The 17,922-nt window shown below is 46.4% G+C and overlaps 2 protein-coding genes across 2 annotated transcripts in view; both read right to left on the bottom strand.

Annotated features, from left to right (window-relative positions):
- LOC119436076 (paramyosin) overlaps positions 1-17,922 on the bottom strand; it is a 33,564-nt gene that overhangs the window by 1,957 nt on the left and 13,685 nt on the right. Inside the window, exons 5-12 of the mRNA XM_037702823.2 lie at positions 17,346-17,591; positions 15,689-15,885; positions 12,836-13,185; positions 9,386-9,626; positions 2,463-2,658; positions 1,820-1,948; positions 1,205-1,369; positions 593-799 (exon numbers count right to left, since the gene is read on the bottom strand). Coding sequence (XP_037558751.1) covers positions 593-799; positions 1,205-1,369; positions 1,820-1,948; positions 2,463-2,658; positions 9,386-9,626; positions 12,836-13,185; positions 15,689-15,885; positions 17,346-17,591 — 1,731 coding nt within the window. The remainder of the gene's footprint in view (positions 1-592; positions 800-1,204; positions 1,370-1,819; positions 1,949-2,462; positions 2,659-9,385; positions 9,627-12,835; positions 13,186-15,688; positions 15,886-17,345; positions 17,592-17,922) is intronic.
- On the bottom strand, positions 4,671-5,959 carry LOC125939998 (uncharacterized). The gene has a single exon (XM_049655645.1). It carries the CDS (start codon positions 5,441-5,443, stop codon positions 4,853-4,855), a length of 591 nt encoding a protein of 196 aa, XP_049511602.1. The 5' UTR covers positions 5,444-5,959; the 3' UTR covers positions 4,671-4,852.

The raw sequence follows: 17,922 nt of genomic DNA, 5'->3' as shown, positions 1-17,922 counted from the left end.
CTCGTACAAATTAAATACGTGCCAGAAATTTTATTTCTGCCATGAAGGAGGGAGTGACGTCGTTTCAGTTTTGCGTATCTTGAGGCAGGCAACCCCGCTCATAGCTACCGGTTTTGTTCGATTACTGCAGCAAATTTAGCAGGGCGGCTTTGTAGAGCGACAGTGAAACAAGATTACCATAAAAACGTTGCATCAAGCTTTGATCCCTGGATAGTAATCATTGGCTGGCTCGTGTGACAGCAATTCGCGATGTCTTTCATACGGTATCAATTTCAAGTTGCTTCTAAATAGAGACCTGCGAGCTGAAAAAGGACGAGCTGTGGACTAGCTCAGCGTCACGAATGGGATAATAATGCTTTCAGCTCTTAGCAGGTGGGGCAACGAAGTGGATGGCGCAGTGTATTTCACTTAGTCCTGTCGACGCTTCATTGTCTAGACGAAGGGATTGCTTCAAAACTCCAGAAGAGAATTGCTGCATAGCGACTAGCGCTCCTATAGCTATCAACCATAACGCGAAAAGACATCATGCGCGTTCTGCAATTCCGAAATTGCTTATCAACAGCAGGAGAAGCACAAGGCATCGAGTGCTTACCCTAGACTCGAGCTTGGCGATGACACGCTTGCCTCCGGCCAGGGCGTTCGCTTCCACTTCCTCCAGGCGCACCTGAAGGTTGCGGACTTCGACCTCGAGGGACTTCTTGATAGATTCGACCTTGATGTAGCGCTCCTGTTCTTCAATCAGAATGTCCTTGGTGCTCTTCAGCTCCACGATCGTGCGCTGGCAACGTTCGTCAACCACCTGGAGAGGGGAAGGGAAAGCCGGGTCATTTCTCGAGTAACGTTTGTACCTTTATGGTTTGCGTATCTCTTCTTAATTACAGAAGTGTTTTATGTGGCCTCTGTCAATATGCGTCTATTGACAAAACCTCCATAACTGCATTAACGAGTTATCTGTAATTGAAGGTGTAATTTATTTAATTACTCAGGGGCTACTTGAATAGGTGTACGAAGCAAACGTAAATTATTTCTAGGTTACTTCCAAAAAGCCGAAATTCGATGAACATGAGGTAACAAGAAAAGCTTTCGCATACATCGTGGTTAATGTTAGCTACTCCCATTTGGCATTGAAACATGACGTATCCACTCTGCGTGGTTTTCATCGAGCACCAGATAGAGAGTGCACAACCTGGCCACGTGCGCTTACCCTGAGCTCCTTGTGCAGCTCGTCGTAGTCGGCCTGCAGAGCAGAGAGCTCGCTCTCCAGCTTGTTCTTGGCTGCAGCAATGTTCACGTTGATGGTGGTCAGTTCGTTCACGCGCACCTGCGACTCCTCCAGGGACTGCTCGGCGGCCCGCTTGGAGCGCAGAGCCTGCGACAGGCGCAGAAGAGAACAGCGCATGTTTCTCCCCAACGCAAAGCATCATGCTTTATGCCTCTGCACCATTTATTTAAATATTAGTTGCAATATTTCCTCCCACTGACTAGAATATAATACTTCAGCTCACTTTAGCGCTGGCGTTGCGCACAACGTTGCTGTTCTTGTTTCAAGCAAAGGTACAATGTACATCGAGATTAAAGTTGGAGATGTGTGATTTTGCCTCAGTCAAAAGTAATCATGCATTTTGGTAGAGGCGTACATATCTGGTGTAATACAGAAAACTTCAAGATATCGGCTACTTGAATTTATTCTTTTCTCTTGCAAGGCATATTTGAAAGCCTGAATGCGCCCTGCGGCAGCGGCTTAGCATGTCACGGGAATCTCAGTGCTATTGCTCACTCATCATGCCAGATGTAATAGCGGTCCCAAAAGGCAACTTACTGATTCGAGAGCCACGCGCTGTTCGTCCAGTTCGGCCTGCAGTCCCTGGCAGCGGCGCTGGGAAATGGCAAGCTGGTCGGCGCATTGCTGCAGCTGGCGGTGAACCTCGTCGTAGTGGGCCTGCAGCTCCTGCGGGTGCACCAGACATACCGCGCAGTCTCAGTTGTTGTTCTCGTTGTGGAAACGTACGGAGGTCTTGGCTTCTAAAGAACGTTGCTTGAATTTATTGCCATACATTCGTTCTGTTTTCCTTTTCTTCAATAAGAAACCTTCGAGCCTGGCACTGTGCGCCACTGTTTGCGCCTAAGGACTGCTGCTTACAACGAAAAGCAGAACATTGCAAAAGCATCCCGAGAACTTTGAAGTCAAAAGAAAAGATCGCGTGTTTAATTTTAGTCAGGCAGGAATCACAGGTGAAACAGCTATAGTTAGCCTGTACTCGAGCGTATTGACCATTAGACCTTGCTATTTGCAAGGCAGTAGAGGCTGCCGTTCAGAAGATTCAGCACCTTTGGGCAGCAACTTTTCCAGTGTAAAAGACTTAGAAGTTAACGACACCAAATTTACAGAGTGCGAGCAGTGACGGAACGAGAGTCCTAACTGTGCAAGGGGTTACTAAGTCGAGAGACATTATTTCGCTTACGGTGATTTGCATGGACTGCTTCTTGATGATCTTCTGGAGGTCCATGTTCTGCTTGTTGGCAGCGTCCAGGGACATCTCCAGCTCCGTGATCTGAGCCTGGTACTTCTTCTTGATGCGTGCAATCTCCGTCTTGAGCTTGGCCTCTGCCTCGGCAAGGCGCATGTTGAGCTGCTCCACTTCCAGCTGGTACTGCTTGCTGTGGGCGTAAAACATTTTTAATTTGATTTATTCTTTGACATTCATGAAACTTCGCTATGATGTTAATGCACAAACTTTAAAGTATGGTTTAAGTGTTCTCGTTTATCCAGATTTCTGATCTCAGTGACCAATAAGCAGCAATTCTTCATAGAATTGGGTCTGAGCTCACATAGCACTCAAAAGTCTCTCGGTGAATACACTAGAAAAACAATTACCAAAAGGCTACCGAATGCTTACCAGTTTGAAGTTACGCTTTATCGTGCACTAATACACGCTTGTATAATGCCACAAAAATGACCATGTAAATACAGACTTAAAAAGAAAAAAAAATCCTGGTTTTGCCGGGAGTAGCAGCTAAAGCTCTGAACAGTCATATCCAGCGGAAGTATTTCAATGAAATGCATGTAAATGCTGTGTCACAGCCTGCCTTGAAATGTGCAGCAAGGTTCTACCGTTAGATAACAGAAGTTTTAAGTTATCGTGTGCTGTTGTATTCCATGTGATAGCACACACTGGCGGCCCACTTACCGGCGAATGCATCTTCAAAACAGGGGCCGTATGCAAAAAAATTTTGTTCGTAAATGCTCTTTGACATTGGCTGGCCACTTTATAACTAATAATATGCCGATTCCCAGAATTTTCTGAAATTTGCGTTTACGAACAATTCTAGCGTATGAGCTTTTTGTAAATAACAGGCCCTGGGTCCGTATTCACAAAAAATACTTGCGTTAGAGTTGTTTGTAAGAGCAAATGTCAGCCAATCCTGATACTGGATAAGTTACCGAAGACGGCCGGCCAATCGCGAAGAGCACTTACGAACTAACAGTTTTGGTAATTCGGCCTCATATCGGTACCGAGGATCACCTAATGGCTACATCACCTCATAAATATAACTATTTTTGTAAACGCAAGGACCGTGCAATTTTTGGATAGTGCTTAAAGCAAAGAATTGCAGTGAGAAGCTTGCATTTGACATTGTGGTTTACATTTCAACCTTGGCCACGATTTGTCGTCGCGAAATCCCAATGCTTACGTATTAAGGAGTTTAAAAAAAAAGGTCAAGGTTGCCAGCTGTCTTGCGACATTTTGGAGGTCACATCTCCTGAGCTATGTCGAGCCGCAAGGACCTTGGCGCACAAAATGGTGGAGACTCTTCCCCCTCTCTCTCCCTTCCTGTCTCAATCACCCTTCCCAACATCCAACAGAGCACTATTTCTGCGGTTGTGTTATCCTAAATGCGTCTGACCTCTAAAAGTCTTAGTTCAGCCCTGCTTCCATGGTGATAAATATCTACAAATGACTTAAACAAGGGAAATATATGAATGCAGCATGATTTTCGTAATTCCTTAAGGGTTTTTCCTGCTCCATTCTGTTTTTTGAGAAATACCCTTGTGGTAGTACAGCACCACCTGAATTTTGGATAAAGCACGAAACATGAATCATGTTGCCCGAAAGTAGCGGCAAAGATGTTATGGACTTCGTATGTACCACCTGAGAGTCAACGTTAAAAATGTCTTGTAAAACAAGCCACATGTGAAAGCATCGTGCGCATGTGTGCAGTACATGTAGTTAAACCAGAGTACTCAACTAGAGAATTCAGTATATTGGTAATGGTTGCTTTCATATATATATATATATACATACACATTTTCGCAACTGACAGCGATGCGTGTGTTGCAGAACGAATTCCATGAAAACTAATTCGCTGTTGCGCAAGTTCTCCCAAGGTTGATTTAAGGGGAACAATGACACAAGAACTCTGTTATAGCCACAACGAAGCAATATTTGCAACAAAACATTCGCACTATCAGACGGTTGTGAGGCTTGTGGCAAACTATCTTTCTTTCTGCAAAGAAAGATCGGATGCCACAACTGGATAACCAAGCGCAGGTGCCAAATCAAGAACTGCGATGAATAAACCGAAAACTCTTACCTGTAGACAACATCCTACTGCAGAAATCACAGCACTAGCGGGAATCAGAACCTTGATTCCCGGCACTGAACCACACATTGTAAAGCCAGAAATTTGGACATTTATTCTTCTAGAGGGAATAGATTACACTAAGTATGTATCCGAGGCAGTAATCAACAGTATCGTTGTACCGAGAAGTCGGGTATCCCTAAAGTTTTTGGGGCTCACAGTTGTTGTCATCGCAAATGTCCACTGAGAAGGGCACGGTGGTCGGGCAGGTCTAGATCCAGTAGTAGAAGTCGTAGAAGCTAAACGGCCTGCGACGACGGTACACGGTGGCCAGCGGGTCGTCTCTGAATGATGGAATCTCGTATGCGATGGCGTCCGGATTGAACCACTTGCGGTTGTGCTCACGGCGAAGTCGGTCCTGCACCTCCTGCATCTCGAGATCGGCCATCAGCGAACGGTGGTCCTCCATGGCGCGGACGTGGCGGTCGTGGGACGAGTGGACGTGCAGCTTGTTCTGATTACCAAAGCGCCGGGACAGCTTGTCGTCAGGGTAGAGCAGCCGGTTGAGCATAGCCCTGCTGTACTCTGGATGCGTGATGTGGGACAGCGACATGCTCCGCTGTAAGGCTAAGTCATCACCAGTGTCCCAGCGCTTCATCAGGCGGTACATGGAGGGGATCCTCGGGTAGCGCGTCATGAAGTACGAGTCGTCGAAGCGCCTGCTGGATAGCAGGGCGCGCGGAGGCATGATGCCTTCTCGTAAGTACAAGTCGTCCACGGTCTTGCGGTACAGGCTGTCGCCGTACTGCTGGTTCCGGTCGTACACCATGTGGAGGTAAGGCTGTCGTCGACGGGTTCCCATGGTGGATCCGCCGAGCCTCGACTTCAAGCCCGACGGATACTCGACTGCGGTGGCGCTGGCTGTGGGCCCCGCCCCCTCGCCTCCACTTGTTGTTATTTCGAGCGCTGCCCAAGAAGGCGCTGGGCCGGGCCACCGGCTCCTATTTCCAGCCACGCGCGTCAAGGCTGAGCGTGGCTCCTCTTCACACGGCCCCCTGCGCGAGTCTGGGTGACCTGATATGTTGCCGTCCTCCGAGATGCGCAAGAATGCGCTTTGAACAAGACAGCTGCTTTTGGATCAGGTCCAGATGAGGGTGCCCTGTCTACACCAGGGGCAATGGCTTGGGTTTGGCTTCTTCTGCGCATTCTTGCGTGCATTCAGCCGTTAGCTCACCGTTACGTGGCTTCAGTGGGGGAAATTTGATGCTGTGTTTCTCAAAATTCCAGGCGGTTCTTCCGTGTTGTCAGTGGGCGCAGTGGGTCTTCGCAGACAGAGAAGGCCAAGGGCGCACCGGCAGCGTCTCAGAATGAATAGAAAAAAGGAACGAAAAGGCGTAGCATCTCGTGTTGTGTCGCTCCAAACGCGATAACTTGTCTGCATTGCTAGAGCTGGTGCTTCCGTCATCCAGATTACTGTTCTTCTCAAAACTAGTTTCCTTTTGGTTTTTCGTTCAGAGATGTGTATTTGATGGCCTAACAAAATTTGCGATGTCATACTCCTTCAGGCCATCTTCTTTTTCTCCCCTGTGTCAGAAGGAGTTGGATATCATTGATATCCATATGCCCCATTGCACAGACTTCCTTGTCTTCGTCATTTGATGTACATATTATGACGAAAGAAGCTTATTTCGCGGTGATTATAAAATGTTTGCGTGTTCATCAAACTTGGAGAGATTTATGCCTGTGAATTGCAAGCGGGGGAACACACAATTGTAATTTAGAAACAGCGAAAAAATCATGTGATTCTTGTTATGTCTAACTGTTTAAGTGGGTAGCATAATTATAATAATGCGTACGCGTCTCTGGTCTTAAATGCGCCACGTTATATGAAATGTTCTAGATGCACTGTAATTGCAATCGCTTTATTTCCAGGAGGAATGTGCACTGGCTTTACAAAGCTTTAGAAAATTCCGTACTAGTTCAACCTTGAAATCTTGCCAAGGTTGCTATCATCAGAGTAAAAGGGCACCTGCGGTTTTACAAAACGCTATTATACTCTATCCGAATTCAGTAGTTATGTATCAAAGTTGTGTATTCAGCGCATTTTTGTTCAATAAATTAACAGTCCAAGCATAAAATGATCCCCTCAGGGCTTTTTCGGCCATACGCATACACATATCATGCGTGCTAAACGATAAAACAAGTGCCGTCCACATGACTACGATCATGCTCGGTTTCATACGGCAAAGCACCAGCCTGAGTAAAATCCGCGCAGGGCCTATTTTTAAACGCACGGAATTGCGGAAAGCGGGATCATCCTTATTAGGATGATCCCCGCTGTAGATTGCTATATATAGCCCGTGTACACGCATCACACTCAGCACGATACTAAATAAGGCCGTCATGTTGTCGCCGTTTCGGTTCTTTGGTTGCCAGCACCTTTTTGGATAGAGCACGATTTTCAGGATACGGTAGAGTCAGAAATAGTCTGCGAGTCAGATCTACTTACGAGCGTAACCTAATGTGTAGTTGTCTACCGGTGTGAACTCTTTAAGTCGTTCTAAATTTAGGCTTCGAAAGAATAGCGCTATCAAGCTGTGTCAGCGGTTCGAAGTATGCGGTAAGGTCATGAATACACAGATAGAAAAGTTTAGGAATGTTGTGCATGAAACCCGTCCTCGATTAAGCCTTGCTTCTGTACAGAACAAAAAAAATAATAAAGAAAAGAATGCAATGCAGTGTGGCAAGCCTGCGGTGCTGCCAACTGGGGCGTGAAATGCCTCGTGCCAGCAGCTGCTCATGCGGCTTGAAGAATTGCCGGGCGTAATGACTACTACAAATAGTCGTCCGCCTTTTCTTAAATTTTACAGGGTGTGCTCGCTTGGTGAGGTACAGAAGTAGATCCTGACAGTGGGGAGGTAAAGGTTCGAATGTAGAAAATATTGCTCTACGACGTTTCGCCCTAAAACACTTTGCAACTTCCGTTTCAGCCACGTATCTCGTTCCACTGATTTCGTTGGCTCTAAAATGGTTTGGTGCTGAGACAAGCAACCGAAGGCCCATTGTTTTGGCATGGATGTGGAGTGACCGTTAGCAAATAGAACAAACATGCAGCGATTGCGAGCATAGGACAAAAACTGCCAAGCTTCACATTTTTCGCATAAAATATGAAGCTTAGAGACTACAATGGGGTTTCCTTAGAGAAAACAACATCTGTTAAAATATTGCACTGATGTTGTCTATAAGTAGGAATGGGATATGTCGGAATATACTGAATCCTGCATAATGCACTGCACCGAGGGGCCAGGTACACATGCGCGCCCGGCTCCGCGAGGCAGTGCATCATGGTAGCATATTGCGCTGCTCTAAAACGCTCTAACGGAGCGTTTTTAGCATATCGCAATACTAAATTTGCAATATGCTGCACGATACATGCTGGCAAGATTACAACTGCCCACGTGCACTGGTATGTGCACGTGGCCAGACAGTGCACGCAGTGCGGCATAAGCCGTTCTGATAAGCATGAGTAACACTTAAGCACACATGCCCCAACATACATATAAGGGTACAGACTCACAAATAATTTTGTACCTTGATTACTTCATAAAGGTAGACGCCGGCCAATCATGATAACATTCAATCATGATAACATAACATTAGCAAAGGCTCGGCCGGCCAAATAATAAAACTTACGAATAGAAAGCTGTGTGAATTCCGTTCCCAGCTAGGCATTATAATCGCAAATAAGTTTCCTGCAACTGTACTGATATTTACTGCTGATAACGCACATATCGTCTACGCATAGATTCAGTTAGGTGTTTGACATAAGTGAACTTTGAGCAGGGCTGCTACAGGGCCGGTGTAAACAAGAGCGTTATATATATATCGGTACAAGCAAATAATCTCCTCGCGACAGCGTATACATTGATTTGTATTAAGTACCAGCGACCACAAGGAGATCTGGCCATGGAACTTGTTTTTGAAAATACGGGGCGCAATAGAAAAATCGTACAGTTGCTCTGACACTTTGCCTGAATGTATTGATTTCCGCATACGTCCAAATAATTTAAATTGTGTAGTAAACTTGACCTGTGTAGCGCAAGCTTCAGTTTTACATTCACGAACTGCTCCGTACACTTTTCCTACTAAAGCTTAACTTTCTAGCTGCGTATGTGTGCCTTGTTGCCTTGGGCCAGCCGCCATGGAGGGCAAGCATGTCAGGGTGTGGTTTGGGACGTCTGCGTATGTTAAGGAGTCTCATTATCGGCGGTAGTGGGCTCACGCTTACAAGCCGGAAAAAGAATGATCTGATGCGTAATAACCTGCCACACGTGTATTTCCCTGCCAGCAGTGTAGTGGCAGCAAGCGCCACCACAGTTTCCAATCGGGCACTGTTTTCACTGCAAATCTAAAGTTGATCGATCTTGCACCGAAGCTTTGCTTGCTTTGTTTTTTCGTCGTTCCATGTCCAGCGAACGGTGGCCTGCAGCTCTACCGGTAAGCAGCTAAATAAAATGTAGTCTTCCACATACTTTACACGGGCAAGATTCAAGAGTCTTCTAGTTTGTCTTGCCGACAGAGATCAAGTTATCCACGATATTTCAGGACATCGGGCTGACTGAGCAATTCCCTTATTGCAAAGATCTTAGAGTAAATTTGCTTTCTGCAGCATGTGTTGCACACGTAAAACATGTCGAAGCATGCTTACCGTGTTCGGGCAATGTTTATGAATGGCTGCATATGCAACGCGTTACGTTGGAGCCACCGCTAGGCCCTACAGACGATATCAAGGAAGCGTACTCACCGCAGGGCTTCGATCTCCTCTTCCTTGATCTGGAGGCGGCGCTCGTACTCGTGGCGCACCTGGGCGAGCTCGGCGGTGAGCCTCTGGCACTTGGCTTCCTCCTGCTTGCGCAGGGTCTCAGCCTCCTTGTAGGCGGCGGCCAGCTCGTCGCGCTCGTTCTCCAGCCGCTTGATCTCCAGCTCGTACTCGTGCAGCCGGCGGATAGCGTCGGCCAGTTGGCTCTTAGCCTCGGACAGGTCGTCTGCGCCGGGATGTGTGGTGCCGCGGGTTAGCCGCGGCCATGTGGCCCGGCCGGTCGTGCTTCACTATTCGTGGAAGCATTAGCCCGCACACATTTGAGTCCCGGCAGTTGGCTGGGACAGCTTATGTTTATGGAAGATGCCTTCGCTGACTTTAAGAATTCGCTGCTGCTTGCGTTACATCCCCACAACAGATACGATAGCCCTATGTTGAGAAACCTTACATTGTTCTGCTCGAGTCTCCTCGATGCTATAAAGCTGCCAGGAAACGGCGATTATCTGATAATACTAATTTATTTGTTTGGTTCATATAAGGACTGCTCGAAACCAACTGATAAAAGATTGGCAGTGCCTGAAGTATGCATTAACGATACATCTCGGCAGTCGCAATATGATAAGAGTACCGACCACCCTTAGTATTTACCCAGAGCTAACAAGTTATGAGTAGTACGTACAAGCGCTGTATTTAACGTAAGTGAAGATTTAGCCGTAGTAAGGTGAATGCACAACCACCGCTTCATGAAAAATGGCGGAATTCTGCTAGCATTATTTCCAATAGTGCGGAAAACATGGCTCTTTGTTTTCTAAAATAAAATATTCTAAGAGCAGCAGAACAGTCAGACAACGCGGCAGCCAACGTACGTCAGCTTCTTTTCAGCCGAACGTTACCTTAAGGAAGAATGCGGGCGCGCATCGTTACCCTTTCGTGCCTTGCAAACTGTGACGTGACCGAATCCACGCATATGTAGTGTACATCATTTCAGTGTAACATCTAATTAAAATGACCTTTCCCGGGTGGCGAAAAAGTGGGGGCGGCAGGTGGATCATTAAAGAAAACTTCTCTGATTGAAGTTCTATAAGAAACTTTGTTTCGTATCACTGCTGCTTGTTACCCGAGGTGTAGTCCATACTGCTTTGGGACCTTCAAGTGGAAGTGTACATTCCTGCGACATTTGTTAGCCATGTTTCTTAGCAGATCAGAGATGGAGAAGTAATAAAGATATTACGGTGGCTGGAACCGGTGACCTTTACTCAGCAGTGTTAAGCATCTGCTAATACGAAGAACAGTTGCTTTAAAACTCTGTCTTATCGGCTAGCAATTTCAGCACGTCACTTAAAAAACTATTCAGTTACAGCAGTTATAAGTCTGATAGGTTATCTAACTAATCGGCGTCTGTGACCTCCTAACTGCTGTTCCTTTTTTTTAGCTGTGCTACACTGCTTTTTCTTTCGGTTCCTTTTATTTCCCTAAAATTGTCCTCTTGCTACGGTAGCTGGAGGCTACAATGGGCTGATTTCTCAAACGAAAGGATGACGGGAGGGTGACGAATAATTGCACCGGGAATTTCGTGACGTGAAAGATTGAACGAAAACTGAAAGGCTCGTTATTGAAGACAGGTAACAGGACTAAAACAAGCAACAACAATCAGGCCTCATTAGCTGGTTTGCTTGATGTTAAAAGAGGGGGAGCACAAGGAGGGCGGAGAAACTTATCTGTGGCCATACTTTGGCTTGAGTAGGCTGGAGATAATTGCTCAGCCTTCTTGTGCTCACCCTCGCACTGTACTCTCGAGGCACAATTGGGACCGAGACCTGGGGCGCTATAACGTAAAATTATTACAAACTGTTTTGATTCCAATTTCTGCAATCAGCCTCCTCGATTGGTCAAAACATTTTCGGGCCACTCCCAACTCGCCTGTCTGTCACGCGATGTCACAAAAACTGCGATAGCTTCCCATCTGATACAACGTGTACACACTGATTATGCATGATTAAACCGCACAAAAGAAAACTAATCATTCCTGATTCAACGCCTTTTCACCATTAGGCATCGGCTATTGGTCCAATGTTTTCTGGCTACGCCCACTTCGCCTGTCTGTCACGCGACCTCACAAAACCGCGAAAACTCACCACGTCAAAGTGACGTGTAGGTGAAAAAAATGCATTAATATGCCGAACAAAACTGAATTTTTTTCTGAATAGCCACAGACTGCCCCGCTCCGAAAGGAATAGAAGATGGCTGCCCGCCGATCACTCAGGCCCTCGCTACTCGCACCTGCCGGTGAGCATGTATTTATTTGCGCATGATAATCATTTTTGCGTGGCAGTAAAACGTTATCGAGCCCTTTCGACATGCATACGACATCGCTCTGCCAACTCTTCCTTGCTGACGATCCGTTTTAGCGGCATTCTTATCCTTCCGTTGCACGCCGCCGCAATTTTCTACCAGCCACCGCAAGCTAAGTAAGGCGAAGCGGACCAATCGGAGAAGCCGGCACCACCCTCTTCATGCGGTTATCTAATTTCACTGTGCTGGCTCGGCCCCATTGAAACACTCTCCACTAGAGCGTGCTCCTCGCCTCTTGTCAGCCAATTAGATAACAAAAACCGCTGAGTGTAGACAGTGTTATTGGTTTTGAAAGCGAACAAAGGTGACCTCCTATAAACGAGGAGAGTGTTTGATTGGGTTGTTCAGACAACGCTGCGGGTCACCACCCGATGCTTGCGTCGGCGGTTACGTAAATTTGACGTCAAGATTTTGGAATCAAAACAGTTTGGAATCATTTTACGTTATAGCGCCCCTAATCGTTACTAGCATTGTCAAATCAAGGGGTAGGTTAGTGAGGATAAAAATGGTTTACTGCTGTTTAGCATAATTACCATTGCAGGGAGGATTAGTGCATTTTTGTAGTACTTTCTGTATCTTTTTGTGTGAGCAGAGTCCCGCTGACGTCATAATAGCCAAAGATTGACTCCATGACGTACCGTAGAAGCATGGGCCGCGTCTCTATCCTTAGTGTTAACGTTATGGTACGGATTGCGTTTAGTAGCGCTCGGCTGTCAATGCACAAGTTGCTGACTCAAGCTTGGACTTAAGCGCCACAGTTACGTGTCAATGTCTATGATTTCATGGCATAGCGTAAGCACTGACATTATGTTTGCCCCTTTCCCACAAGCACACTTCTTTGCAGCTTAGCTGGGACAGAATCCAAGCGCGCGAGCCAGTCATGCGCTTGGATTTGGCCCCTGCTTTCTAAGCGCGAGAAGTCGCACATGAATAGTATTGCTGAATGCCAACCACATTCGCAGCGTGACCTTCAGCCCAGCTCAAGCTGAAAGGAATCGTAAATTGCGCGGATACGGATACAGAACCTCGGTGGCACGTAAAGCATCAGCGCAAGGCAGTAGCATGCTTGCGTAGAGCACAGACCGACGAGCTTCTTGTTCTCCCGCTGGAGGGCGTCCCGCTGCTCGCGCATCTTCTCGTACTCGTGCTGCAGCTTCTGGATTTCGGCCACCTTCTGGCGCAGCTCGCGCTGGCTCTGCTCCAGCAGGATGGTGAGCTCTTCCACCTTGGACTTGAGGTCGATGTTGAGCTTCTCGAGCTGAGCGACGCGCTTCTCCAGGTTCTGGGCGTGCGCGGTGGCCTTCTCCAGGTCCATGATGAGCACCTCGACTTCGCTCTGCAGGCGTGACTTCTGCTTCTCCAAGTTGCTGCAACGCGTCAGCAGGGCCTCGAGCTGCTCCTCGTACTCCGAGATCTTCTGAGCCATCTTGCGCCTGGGAAAAGTAAAAAAAAAAAAAGGTGCGGCCAGAAGACAACGCACGCTCAGAATGGACGCCAAACAAAATAATGCAATTATTGAGCCCTCGTCCCAGCTCTCAACGGCAAAATTGTTTCAACGCAGTCCACGTATGAATTGAGCGAATTATGAAAGCTTCTAAGTTTCCTGTCGCGAATCACTTTAAGCCGAAGGTGGTTTAAACTTTGTAACGTTCGCATCAGGTGTGTGATAAAGTGCAAAAGAAGGTAGAAAAACATTTTATAAATGTCCACAGGTTATAGTGAAACAAAAGGCCTCGTAAGCTTTAAGAGTCCATGTATATCACACAGATTGCGTTTGTAGCATTTGTAACACAACGTCAGTGTCCATTCGCATAAGAAATGGAGGCTCTGTCGTATGCCGCATTTCGGAACAAACTAAAAGGACCATAGTGAAATAATGTCGACCGTTTACTCCGATATACTTTATTCGTTAGAAGCGGCTTTGAAGGGACGTAAACTTCTCGTATTCAAAACGCTTTTCTTATTCGTTTGACATTCACTAAAAATTGTAGCTCGCAAATTAGGAAACAGCCAATTCCTGCCGACTGGACTGATTGAGAGAGTCGAACAGTCGTAATCAGTTCAATCTGGTCAGCGCCTGTCACTGTTTGACTCTCTCTAAATACCATGCGTGATCAAGTTAGAGCTTGTTGTTCGGGGATTAACACCCTATGTGGCGAAACCATTGTTTATACTCTCAACTGCTTTATAGTTACCCGAGTAAATAATTCATTTCTTGCGTTTGACAATACCTGGGGATGGAATTCCCTCTTACGTATGGCAATCTAGTCGTGACTGTTGATAACTAATATACAAACGTCACGTTCTTGAATTGATGAAAACCAAAACAAGTCGTTGCTCAATAGACATTTGTTCCGGGCAACTCTGGCTATTTGGTGCAATTTCGATAAATAATGTCATTAAGTTGTCATCGCTGCTCTACTTCCATCACCGTCGCTTGCCCGTCCTTCAAAGCAAGAGAAAAGCACCTTCATCTGGTTTAATCTTTGGACGTGTTAACTTATACAATCAAGAACTACGTAGAGCACTGTGAGCACTCGTCGTGCTAAACGTTGTCGTGGAGCTCCAATATGGCGGTAGAAGGCAGGGACTTCGGCAAAAGGTCATTCGATAACTTGGTCCAAAGCACAACCGCACGCGAAAGTCCGGGTGCTTTTTATAGGAAGCGCCGGCGTGACCGCGGGATGGACGCAAAGGGCGGTAAAGTGTGCCGCCGACAGTGCCGTGTTTGGTGGCCCGAAACTTAGGCATCAGCACTTTCCTCCCGTTTTAGTGCTCCGTCCGTGAGAAAATAAAGCCGATTAGGCTGGTAGAGGAGGCGCTGGCCGGCGGGCTCTTCCCCAGCGGTCAAATGGGCACCGAAGGAAGCAAACTAGAGCGCTTCTGCTTTCACAAGACGCGCTTTCGGATAAGCTTCGGAGGCAGGTTAGCGCGTACAGGGCGCAGCGTTCTTCACTCTCCACATGACTTACCGCCCCTTGAGCACATCGGCTCTTAAATTGTTTGTCGGCGCACAGTCGCATTCATTTAATTTCTTAGCTACGTCGGAAGAGCGAATGCCGTTACTTTGTGAGCGACGTTGGCAGACATAAAACATAAAAGAAATACAGTCAGAATACAGCGTCACTGAGCGGCCACGATCTCGCTGTCCTGAGCTTCTTGCTTCAGCTCAGCGTGTCAACTCGGAGTGCTCTGTATTTGTCATTCTTAGCGACGTACGGTCTGCAGCATGTTATATGGGATATATTCCAAGTCCTCTTACATAATTCATACATGGCACCTTGCGGAAATGGAGATCTCGATCGGACAAGTTCTGGTGCGATGGACAGTAGTGTAGAGTTGCCGAATTCGTTTACGAGATCTGAAAAGACTGACGGATTTAAGCTGTATATCTAGCGTGTCCAGTGTCACACCTCCAAACAGCGTTATCGAGTACCAGCCACCGGGTTAATGTTCTTCTGGCAGCAATGTTACCTGTATTTTGCTTTTGCTTCAGTTTCTTATTGCCTGGATAAAACAGTACATTGGAACGAAAGAACTTCTTGAGCAAGGTGGTAGGTGCAGTTTACTGTGCATTTTCCCCCAACTGCCCGCAGGAGACATACGCAAGAGAATAAATCACACATACACGAGAAGCTTGTGCATGCGTGATATGTTCGCATCGTCGAAAGAATGTACTTAAACGTACAGCATTGCAATTGAAAATTGAAGAATCGTGACAACGAACACCTTCTCGCAATAGTTTCCCCTTCACTTTGTAGCCGTCATTTGCGCACATGCATCTATGCATGTATGTGGGAGGGGGGGTGGGTCTGATTGAGAGAGCCCGGTCTGTGCCTTTCTGTGCATTTCTGCGTAAGCAATTGAAACCTTGTGCGAAGTACTTCTCTTTGAGAGACGCTGCTGCACACGTGACAGTAACGCTGGGCCACATACCTGAGTTCCTCGACTTCGTCAGCGTGAGCCTGGACTTCGGTCTCATACTTGGTCTTGTAAGCGGCGGCGTCGGCGTTGGCCTTGACCAGCTGCCTCTCGACTTCGAGCCTTGCCTCGGACTCTTCTTCCAGCTGAACCTTGAGTGACTCGATCTCGACCTCAAGGGTGTGCAGCGAAGATTCAAGGCTGGCGCGTTTCTGCGAAATTGCAGCACAAACAACTGTTTAGTTAAGGAAAAGACGTATTTACAGTGTTTCCTCGTCTCGCATGCGTTCTGCACTGATATCCACTAAGGCAATACTTAAGTGGCTAAACCCGGAATAGAGTTTGCGACGGCTTTTACTGGCATAAAGGCAGAAACACCTTGTGCAGCGCTGCAGATTAAACAAACTTTCGAGTCACATTTGCGACAAGTTTGAAAATCCACTGAAAGTTGGCTGCTAGGCATCACTTCCACCAGATGCGTTTGAATGGCCCGGATTGCCTGGGACGACGAGTAAATGATTGAAACGACTTTTTTTTCTCCATAAGAGCAACCTTCCAGACTATGAACAATCCGGTGCCGTAAAATTTTGAGTTCTAACATATTAGTTTTATAATCAACATTCCATACTATACAACAGCACAGAACTTGCACACTCGGTGGATCTTTCTTCAGAAAATTTTAATGTAATATGCTCTTCGGGAGCATTTAAATCCACCATTCTAACGTTTAAGATGGTTCGTTCCGAATAAAAATGTTGGAAGCAGTTTCACATCAAAACAGTGAAACCATGTAACAAATGAATACATTCTTATGGCTCAAAATACCCGTGTTCAGCGTGCTTGTGCGCTATTGCGGGTTACTGATTTACACACTACACGCAGAACACATTATGACTAAGCCACGACCGGATGTAGTCTCGAGAAACAATGTAAAAGGGAAAACGCTTAACATACGAACCTGTTCATTAAGTTAAGAAAAAATGTTCTTGTTATGCTAAACTTTCATAAATATAATGTGCTTAAAAGTAGTTAAGTTTAATGATCGCAGCTTTGTGATCCGCGCTTGATGGCATAGTTATATTACGACGATATATTTATATAAACGATGTAGAAACCTAATCACGCGAAGCCCAGAAAAGCATCTAAATTTTAAGCTCAGAGAGGAGGCATTATGAAGCAGTTTTTCTTTTTGTTACTCGAAAGCAACAAATAATCATGGTGTAAAAGTAGCAAGGTTAAGTTGTGTCAAAATCAAGCAAAAAAGTTCCTTCATGACTCGGCAAAGCATGTAAGTTTTCTCACGCATTTTTTTTTCTAAGATCTGTACATTGTACTAGAGGTGTCAACCACTGTCTGATGATCACATCGTTCTCGTTTATTCATTCCATATTCTTGTCACCTCATTCTTATTCTTGTTTCGTACAGACGTGCGAAGTATCCATCTAAACGCTGGACATCTTTTGTTATCTTTCAGCAGCAGCATCGACGAAAGTACGCTAGCGTGCCTTTCCTCGCCCTGCATCTTGCACAAGTGTATAGCGATTACGCAGGGCTCAGTGTGACAGGCGCAAGTCGTTTCCCTCCTTCGCAACCCCTTTCCCGAATTTGTAGCTTCACCAACTTTTCACATGTGTATATGCGGCCGAATACAGCAGCGTATACGAATGCTCACCCGTTCTTCGTCTTCAAGGCGGCGGCGGTTGTCCTCGAGCTGGGTGGCGAGCTGGGTCTTGAGGTGGTTGACGTTGTCCAGGGAGACCTTCAGTTCGTGCACCTCCTTGAGGTACTCGGCGTTCTCGGCACTAAGGCGGGTCCTCTGGGCCGTCACCTCGGTGACAGTGCGGTTCAGTTCCTCGATGCGGATGTTCAGCTCGTACACGGTGTGCTCCAGCTTCTCCACGGTCTTCTGGATCGTGATCTGCGAACAAGACACGTTCTCTTACAGCAGAGCGTCGCCTCATTGAGCGTAAGTACCTGCGCCATCAAATTGTTCGGTGAATCTCTTAATGCCTTGAGAACGCATTATCTGAAAAAACAAGGCTTCCTGAAACCTAAAGTTTGTCTTAGCTTCATTACAGAGTGCTATGTCATAGGTATATTGAATTATGGGGATAACCTTCGATAATATTATTTAGTTGCACGAGGACAATTCTTTGATATAGATTTTACCACTGAATATAAAAAATACGCAGTACGAGGCGCATAGCAGTTTTTGCCTAACGTATTGTAATTAGCCATTTAGTTAAATT

Source organism: Dermacentor silvarum, chromosome 1, assembly GCF_013339745.2.
Source record: "Dermacentor silvarum isolate Dsil-2018 chromosome 1, BIME_Dsil_1.4, whole genome shotgun sequence".
NCBI classification, from domain to species: Eukaryota; Metazoa; Arthropoda; class Arachnida; order Ixodida; family Ixodidae; genus Dermacentor; species Dermacentor silvarum.
This window is presented reverse-complemented; position numbering and strand designations above follow the sequence as displayed.

Excerpts from the sequence above, each read along its gene's own strand:
- LOC125939998 (XM_049655645.1), bottom strand. The coding sequence starts at position 5,443 with ATGGGAACCCGTCGACGACAGCCTTACCTCCACATGGTGTACGACCGG.